The 9,719-nt window shown below is 31.4% G+C and overlaps 1 protein-coding gene across 1 annotated transcript; it reads left to right on the top strand.

Moving 5' to 3' along the window:
- The first annotated feature begins 4,801 nt into the window (after nucleotides 1-4,801).
- LOC114718076 (protein ALP1-like) lies at nucleotides 4,802-9,422 on the top strand. Its single transcript, XM_028903319.1, has 2 exons — nucleotides 4,802-5,269; nucleotides 8,197-9,422. The coding sequence occupies exons 1-2, from the start codon at nucleotides 5,134-5,136 to the stop codon at nucleotides 9,240-9,242; spliced, it is 1,182 nt and encodes a 393-aa protein (XP_028759152.1). The 5' UTR covers nucleotides 4,802-5,133; the 3' UTR covers nucleotides 9,243-9,422.
- Nucleotides 9,423-9,719: the final 297 nt, after the last annotated feature.

The raw sequence follows: 9,719 nt of genomic DNA, 5'->3' as shown, positions 1-9,719 counted from the left end.
TTAGAAAAAAACATTGTAAAAAATGTGACGGTGGCATTTCTGTAATTATAGGAGGATTTTTAAATGCGGTTATTTAAAAAACCGCCGTTAAAAGTCTATTAGAATTTTAGAATCCATTACGTGATAGTTTTCACTTTTCAGAGTCAAAGCTCATAGTCCCCCATATCATCCTCACTCTATTTTCTCCCTCCTCCTACATTTGTCGGTGTTTATCCATTGCTTCTGTCATTTCCGCCATGTTCTTCCATCACCGTAGCTGTTGCTGTTGCTGTTGCTGTTGCCATTGCTGTCGCCGTCGCCGTCGCCATCGCCTCATGCTCTTCATTCTTATTTGTGAGTTTTTTACCTCCATTCTTTCCGTGGATTTCATAGTTTGTGGTTTGATATGATTATTTTTTTTTGTGAAAATATGATGTTTAATCTGAGTTTAAAGAGATCTGATTTTTAGCAGATCTGAGTCTTTGATTTTATCTTTATTAAATCTTAGTTGCTTCAATCTGATAGCTAAAGGTGAAGCTAAGTGACGTTATTACGATGGGAAAGAATCTATATTTACTCTATCAGAATGCTTTTAGCTGGTAAGAGACTTCCTTTGAAGCTTTGTTCTCCCGTTCCATTTTGATCAGTAGGGTAACAAAAAAATTTCAGGGCGGCTATTTATATAACTGCCATTAAAAGTCACATACCACGACGATTCTTAAACCGCCGTGAAATCCTCTACATTTTACGCCGATAGCATATAACTGCCATTTGTAGTAGTGTTTATTCTTTTATTATAGACAAATTGTCATTAACTTACCATTATCTTTTTAATGAAATTTGTCATGTTAGATTATCATAAGACACATTGCATGGTATCTTACATAGCATCTTATCTAATATAATCATTTTATAATAATTATATCATTTTTATATAAGAATTAAAATGTCATTTTATCATTTTAAAAAAAACTCTACTCCTTTTTATTCTTATATTTTTTATCAGCATAAATTTTTAAATAACAATTTTCTTCTACATTTTGCCACACAAAAATTGATATTTTAATTGATAAATGAATGTCAAAATCTTAATAAATTTATTAAGATTGTAAAATAAGATCATAACATTATAAAAATATTACCGTGAAAGTAATAAGTTGGTTTTGATAAGCATTAAATAGGGGCAAAAAAATAATGGAAGGAATTTTAGTATTAAAATGTTAGGGGAGTTATGTAAAACTAATTTAAAGTTCAAAAAAGTTTTATAAAATTAACTTAGATAAGATACCATGTAAGATGTGAGGCGTCTTATGTTGATTTGATTTGATGTGGCAAATTTCGTTAAAAAAGATAATGATGACTTAATAGCAAGGGGTTCATAATGAAAAAAGTAAAAGATCAAGGGGTTAAATTTAAACTTTAATATGTCAGGAAGATTATATGCACTTTTTATTATTATATGACAGTATTTTTTAAATTACTTTTTTGTGAAAAAAAAAATGAATATTGTCTATCAACATATATTCTCTTTATTTTTCTCTTTAAAAAGTTTAGGCATCAAACATATTTTCAAAGCTTTCAATAAATCCTATCCTGGTGACTAGTGACAAATTTTGCTAACATACTGTAATTTTCCTAAACTAAACTATCAAACTCACTCGTTCGCTTGTTTTAATGAAGAAAAAAAATAACAAAAATTGTCTTATGGACTTTTAAACGGAAATAGCAAACAAGCAGGATAGACTAATTACTTTCTTTAATGCACTTCACACCAACCATCATTAATATTTTTTCCGGCCAACCATAATTAATATAAAACATGAAAATCATAACAAGTTGCATTTTTTATAAGTAATAAATGAAATATAATTTTCATGAAAAAATGAAATATAATGCATAAAAATAATAAATATTCTCTATAGAAGAGAACAACAAATATTCTAAAAATTTCACGGACAACAATTAGAGGACGTTTATATTCATCTACATTATTTACATTGTGTTTTTTAATTTTATAAATTTTGATAATTTTAAATATTAAATTCATTTCTAGCCAAAGATTATTAATACAATATTAAAGATGTAGATTGAAATTTTTTTTAAAGAATATAAGATGTGGAGCACTCAAATATAAATTGAATAGCATATATAAATACATTCATATTAAAGATGAAATCCACTGTCTGCATTCACTAAAAAAGAATGGTCCAAATATTACACTCCTAATATAATTTTAGGATAATACAAATTGGAGTCTTTAACTATATTTAAAATATTATAATTATAAGTTAAATCAGAAATAAGAGGGAATTAACTTCTAACATGCTAGGAAAGAAATTATTTATGTTTCCGACAAAAAAGGAGCAAATTATTCCAATTCATTAGCTACAAGCAATTTGATTAATTTAAGCATGCACCTATTTTTTTTTTTTTTTGCGTAAAAAAATAATAGTATAATCATACTCATCTAAACCAGTATGGTAAAGTCAAAGACAAATTACTAAAAAATAGAAAATCACATAGATTATTAATACAACATTAAAGATGTATATTGGAATTTTTTTAAAGAATATAAGATGTGGAGCACTCAAATATAAATTGAATAGCATATATAAATACATTCATATTAAAGATGAAATCCATTGTATGCATTCATTAAAAAAGAATGGTCCAAATATTACATTCCTAATATAATTTTAGGATAATACAAATTGGAGTATTTAACTATATTTAAAATATTATAATTATAAGTTAAATAAGAAATAAGAGGGAATTAACTTGTAACATGCAAGGAAAGAAATTATTTATGTTTCCGACAAAAAAAGGAGCAAATTATTCCAATTCATTAGTTACAAGCAATTTGATTAATTTAAGCATGCACCTATTTTGTTTTTTTTTTTTTGTTTTTTGCGTAAAAAATAATAGTATAATCATACTCATCTAAACCAGTCTGGCAAAGTCAAAGACAAATTACTAAAAAATAGAAAATCACATAAAAATCTAACAGAGACAACATCTATACATGGAAACTTACTAAGGGGTCATGAATGTTGCAATCTTCAACTCAATAAATCAACTTCTTAGACAACATAAAAAATAATATAAAAGCATAAGAAAATCACAAGCATGCATGTGTGTGTCAATTAGGGTTCCACCCAATTTCAGTTTGAGAGAGTAAAAATTAAAGGTGACTTAGGGCTTGCTTGTTTTCTTGTTTTAAAAACAGAAAAACAAAGAGACTTGTTAATTTGTTTTTAGTTGATTGTCTTAAAAAATAAAAAAACAGTAATATGTTTTTAAAAACTAAAAAGCCAAAACAATTTTTACATGTTTTTTTTGTTTTTGTGTTTTTTTTTTTAAATTTTGAGAAATTTTCTTGTCTTTTCACTTATTATCTACTACTTATCACTACCAATGACAAATATCACTTGCCAAGTATGATTTTTTATTATTTTTGTTTCAAACGTGATTTTTTTAAAATTATTATCCAAACAAATTTCTTTTAGTTTTCAAAAATTATTCTAAAAAATAATTTTATAAAATTGTTTTGAGAATAAGAAAACAAAAAACAGAAGCAAACAGGTCCTTAATTTTTTTTTTTTTCATAGAAGGTTTGTCTCTTAAGAGTTTGGATTTTCTAAGAGAGCAGGTTTGTCTGTCAAATAATCATTGAATATTTTACCAAAAAGAATAATTATTGAATAACTTTTTGACCATGTTGCTAACAAATTAGTCAGTTTCATGCATTGCAAACAAGATTTGAAATGAATCAAGATAAATGTAACGCAGGAAGTAACGCACCTTGTTATTCTTTTGCTGGTACGAATCCCCTGAGAAAGGAAATCTGAACCCTTAAAAATAACTCCCATGTTTGGTGTTTTTTTGGGTCAGTTCTATGTTTGATTAAAAGCTGAAAAGGAAAAGGTCAATTATTATTGAAAACAATGATAACAAATTTGATATTTCAGACTACAAAATCTATAAGTTGATTATTTTTCAAATGAAAAACAGTAATAAAAGTGGGATAAAATATGACTAATTGGCCAGATTTCAAACTCTCTTTAGATAAATAAACAGTTAAACAAAAATAGTTATCTTACTCTTTGGTCCTATTTACAAGGCAGAGAGAAATTTTTTTTAATCTTATTTACAAATTTTTATTAAACTTTTAGCATGAATGTACTATTTTGTCTTTTATTTGTTATAGTATACTCATCAGATTTTATTGATAAGACACTTTTAACATGATTCACACATACCGAGAAAAATTTTAAATCACATTAACTCTTTATTAAAATATAATAAATTTCTAAATTTACTCATATTTGATATAATAAATGAAAAATAAAATAGTATATTCATTCTAAAAATTTAATAAAGTGACAATATGACCAAGAAAAACATTTTCTCTTTCTCATAAGTACGATCAGAGGAGTATATGGTTATTTTTTTCAAATGTGTATATATTAAATAGAATAAAGTTGAAAAGTTATTATACAAACGAGATTTTATAATTAACACCAGAAGTAATGTATTTTAATAGAGTTAAAGTAGTTTAGGTTCTTTTTGGTTTTTATAAAATATGCTGAAAATGTCTTATAAGTAAGGTTAGAGGAATTATTGATAATCAGATTACAAGTAACGATTCTGCAAAGTATAATTTAATTTTAAAAAATTAAAAATCAAAATTTTTCTCTCAAGGAAAAATCAAATTTACTGCGCTTTAAATATATCTCGAAATTACTGAGAGTACTATGAAACAAGGAAATCTTCGGTGTTCATGTCCAGCAAACACAAGGTCGTTTTGCTTGGCAAAGTATTACTCATTCTGCTTTTGGTGCTTACGTTTCCTTCCCTTTCACAGATAAATAGCTTGCCTTGCTCATGTTTTATGTTATCATTCATTCTTTGATTGCGTGCATCTTTCTTCCCACCTTCTTCACTCTTGTATCCGTGTTTTTCACTTCCTTAAACTTACCATATCAAGTTTTGAATTTGCGGGTACAACCCCGTTTTTAATTAAACATGTTCATGCTTGTCGAGCTTCATCTGATTCTGCTTCCATTGATTTGAAATCGGGGCTCATGGTAAATAGCTTGTTTTGATTTTCTTGGTTTTTATTGTTGGTGGGACTTTCGAAGCATTCTTCTTTACATGGGTTCCATCAGAGGGATCAAGAAGAGGAAGAAGGCCGAAGGTAAGGATGAACACGATGCTTCAGAAACTCCATTGCAGTTTCTTCAACCCCAGCCCTTGGATTGGTGGCAACAGTTTTCCCAGAGAATTACAGGTATCCGCGATACACAATACTTCTAGTTAAATGTTCTTTCCCATTAGATTTTGTGGGATTTATACATTGATACTATTTCTTCTGTGCATTACTCTCGTTTTGTTTGGGGTGGGGTATTAGTTGAAATTTGAAGCTTAAAGTGGTTTGTATGAGTTGGGTCAAATGAACATCTCAACTACCACAGGGATTGGTCGATTTGACATTTCGTCTATATATTTTTATAACTAAACTTAGGTGAGCAAGCGATGCTAAGAAAATGTTCAAATGTCATATTTTTAATGAAAAACGTTATGGCAAACATTTAGAAAATTGAGTTTTCTCTTTATTCTTTTTTATGGTTGTAGTGTTACTTCAGGGAATGGATCATCGATTATGTTCAGAGATATGGCTCACTGTGCTTTATCATTGTAATCTTTCGTGAATGAAGTTGCTGAGTGATTGATATTGTGGGTGGTGTCTGATATTTCTCTGCACTTGCTATGTGTTGTATGCTATGAGTTAGTAGTTTATCCGTTTCATGTCATGAAATGTGAGTATAGAAGCTTGTATTTGTTTGTTGAACTTGTTTCTTTTTTTTTTTTTTTTGACATTGTACTGATGCTGCACTTGATGAACATACTTCTTGGTTTGCTGCTTTAACCTGATTATGTTTGTACTCAGAAGAAACTGATTTATCAAATCAGGAACACTGTCCATATGGAAATAATCTTCTTCATATATATCTCCTTGACAGTGTTTTAGTTTATTAACTTAATCTTACTCATTGTGAATGTGCCTGCTGTAAGTTACTACTTGCACTGATCCAACTTCTCTCTGTCCAAGCATTTCAAGGCAATTGATTCCAGTTGTTGCATCAAATTGGTTTTTATTATCTTTTTTTGCTACTTTGAATATTAAAATTCCTTTCTTTGTGCAAATTATTTTGTATGATAAATTGTACTCTTTTCAACTTTGACTTTCATTGATTTAACACCACCTTATGTCATGAAACTGGTTAAAGAAAACTCAGAATGAATTCCCACCTCTGACTATAGTTTGTCTCAGAATCTTGCTTTCTATCTCTCTCTAACTTCTACTTTCAAGGAATCATATGGGTTGACTAGTCACCTGAAGTGTGAGCAACGGGGATTGGGTAACTGAATTTCCTGATTACAGATAAATTTACAAGATTGTATTCAGCACAATACCTCAAAACTTCTTATTTTTGTGTTAAAAGGAACCATCTTGCCTTGTTTTTATTCTTTCTATATTTCTGAAGTGGGAAGATCAAACAAAAGGAGGACCTTGCTCTTGTTTTAGGGTGTAAATTCATATAATAAAATATTGTCTTCAACGTCTGAGTCTTGATTTATAGAGAGATATATAGGGAAAGCTTCAATGGACATAAAAGTTCCTCCAATGAATTTGGTCCAAAAATTATTGGAAAATGTTACTCTTCTGGTCTTAAATGTAAGACCCATTTTGTGTCTCAGAATCTTGCTTTCTATCTCTCTCTAACTTCTACTTTCAAGGAATCATATGGGTTGACTAGTCACCTGAAGTGTGAGCAACGGGGATTGGGTAACTGAATTTCCTGATTACAGATAAATTTACAAGATTGTATTCAGCACAATACCTCAAAACTTCTTATTTTTGTGTTAAAAGGAACCATCTTGCCTTGTTTTTATTCTTTCTATATTTCTGAAGTGGGAAGATCAAACAAAAGGAGGACCTTGCTCTTGTTTTAGGGTGTAAATTCATATAATATAAAATATTGTCTTCAACGTCTGAGTCTTGATTTATAGAGAGATATATAGGGAAAGCTTCAATGGACATAAAAGTTCCTCCAATGAATTTGGTCCAAAAATTATTGGAAAATGTTACTCTTCTGGTCTTAAATGTAAGACCCATTTTGTATTGTAAATTTACACTACAAATGGATCTTAAGTTTAGGACTGGGAGGGTATATCTTAATAATTCAAATTGTATTTAACTTCCATATGAGACTTTAAACCTGCATTTGCACTCTTAGTTCTTCTTGAAAGGGATTTAATCATTTTAGATCTGCTATATCCTCCAAAAGAAATTGCTGCTATAACTAATGGAGTCCCTCCTTTGTCCGTCATCACAATATGTATTTCCATTTGTTTCGTTTATCTGTCATCACAAGAGAATACAAGGCCCTTGACTACTTCAGGATATTTACGGAAAACTTTTTGAGTCTGTTGCATTGTCTAATTTTTGAGTCTGTTGATCCAACCATTACCTGCGACCTAGTTTCTCTTCCTCTGGTAAGGCATCTTAAGGAGAAAGAGAAGAGAGCTGATGTATGATTACTTTCAGCCAAAATTCATAGTAATGTGATGTCTCCCTGTGATTCAGCTAAAGCTGCGGAAGAAAATCAAAATACTTCTGCCCCAGAATGGTAGGGAGAAAAAGATAATGAGCTTAAAAGCTGAAGAAATCTAAAAAGAACGAAAACAAAATTGCAAAGAGATGCCTTTGCCAATTTTCCCCGGCACTGACAAGGCATTGCTTTTTTTAAATTATTCAGCGTTATTGGGACTTTGCTGTATATAAGAGACTTTCGAATGGTGAGATATTTGTGCTTTTTCACCTGTTTCGGTATCTTGGTGTCACTATTACTTGTACACTAACTTTGCACAGACCCATCATTATTATTTCTTCATGGATGCTTTTGAGTAGTTTGTCTAGCAGAAGAGAAGGACATTATTTACCCGTCTGTTTCATAACTGTGCGTGAGATGAACTAACTCATTTAAAGAAACTGCGTGTCTAACTTTTTGTTGGTTTTAGTCAGTTGTGATGCAGCAACATATCCCATCATTTGTTATGTTTTCAATATGTTCTTTTGTCTGTGATATTTGAGAGTCATGATCAAGATTTTCCAGTAGATATACGCTCATGCTTCAATTTTTCTACTTTTAGGACCTTTATCTCAATCAAAAAATATAGAAAAATTTGAGTCTGTTTTCAAGATCTCGAGAAAGACGTTCAACTACATATGTTCTCTTGTGGAAGAAGATATGAGGGCCAGATCTTCAAATTTCATGGATATAAATGGCAACCATTTGTGTCTGAATGACCAAGTAGCTGTTGCTCTTAGGAGGCTTAGCTCTGGTGAGTCATTGTCAACCATTGGTGACTCATTTGGAATGAACCAATCTACAGTTTCCCAAATCACATGGCGATTTGTAGAATCCATGGAAGAACGAGGGCTTCGCCATCTTACTTGGCCTTCAACTGAACAAGAAATGGAAGAGATAATGACAAAGTTTGAGAGGATAGAGGGCCTTCCTAATTGTTGTGGTGCAATTGACATCACACACATAATGATGACTTTGCCTTCAACGGACTCTTTGAATGACGTATGGCTGGACCGTGAGAAGAACTGCAGTATGATATTGCAAGCAATTGTAGATCCTGATATGAGATTCCGTGACATAATTGCGGGTTGGCCAGGAAGTCTGAGTGATGACCTTGTGCTACGAAGCTCATCTTTCTTCAAACTCACTGAAGAAGGAAAGAGGTTGAACGGTTCTAAGAAGACACTCCCAGATGGAACAATATTGGCTGAGTACCTGATTGGGGACACTGGTTTTCCCCTTTTACCGTGGCTTCTCACTCCTTACAAAGGGAAAAGCCTGTTACCTGACCAGGCTGAGTTTAACAAACGGCTTGGTGCAACCCGAATGGTAGCCAGGCGAGCACTGGCAAGGTTGAAAGACATGTGGAAAATAATTCATGGTGTCATGTGGAAGCCTGATAAGCACAAATTGCCAAGGATAATTCTTGTTTGCTGTATCCTGCATAATATAGTCATTGACATGGAGGATAACGTACATGGCGATACACCCTCGTGCCAGCAGCATGATTCAGGATATCGAGAACAAACCTGTGAATTCGTAGACAATACCGCTTCTCTTTTGAGGGAAAAGCTTTCTCTGTACTTATCCAGCAAATTGCCAGCTTGACATGACATGAGGATTGTTGAACCCAATGGTGGGTGTTGCAAAAAGCTGAAGGAGTTGAACACAAATTTTAATGCTGCTTCTTTTTGTTCCAGTGTTGTTTTTAACTTGTCCATGAAAGGATTGAACAGATAAACATTTATATTGAAGGCTGTTAGTTTGATTGCTGTCATTGCTTTGGAAGTATTGCGGTCCTTGGGTTGGGATAGCTTTTGCCTAGAGTTTTCAATTACTGCTTTTCACGTGGCTGTTTTTTTCCTTTTGCGTTCATGGAAATTCCAACACTTGTATCCATAGAGTTTTCCGGTATAAAAAAGTTTAGGTAAGTTGGGTCTTGGGGCTTACTAGGGGTCTGAGTATGCCTTCAGGTTTAGAAAGTGTTTATAAAAGGACTTACAGAATGTTTAATAGAAGGTCCTTATATCAGTAGCGGGATTCAAACCACGATCTTATGGATTATGAATTGATTTCTTATTAACT

This window comes from Neltuma alba, unplaced genomic scaffold (assembly GCF_004799145.2).
Source record: "Neltuma alba isolate B1F8T4 unplaced genomic scaffold, ASM479914v2 tig00011800_pilon, whole genome shotgun sequence".
Taxonomy (NCBI): Eukaryota; Viridiplantae; Streptophyta; class Magnoliopsida; order Fabales; family Fabaceae; genus Neltuma; species Neltuma alba.
The sequence above is the reverse complement of the archived record's forward strand: the minus strand, read 5'-3'. Positions and strand labels throughout refer to the sequence as shown.

Coding starts and splice junctions, on each gene's coding strand:
- LOC114718076 (XM_028903319.1), top strand. CDS start 5,134: ATGGGTTCCATCAGAGGGATCAAGAAGAGGAAGAAGGCCGAAGGTAAG. Junction 5,270..8,196: donor GTTTTCCCAGAGAATTACAG/GTATCCGCGATA, acceptor TTCTACTTTTAG/GACCTTTATCTCAATCAAAA.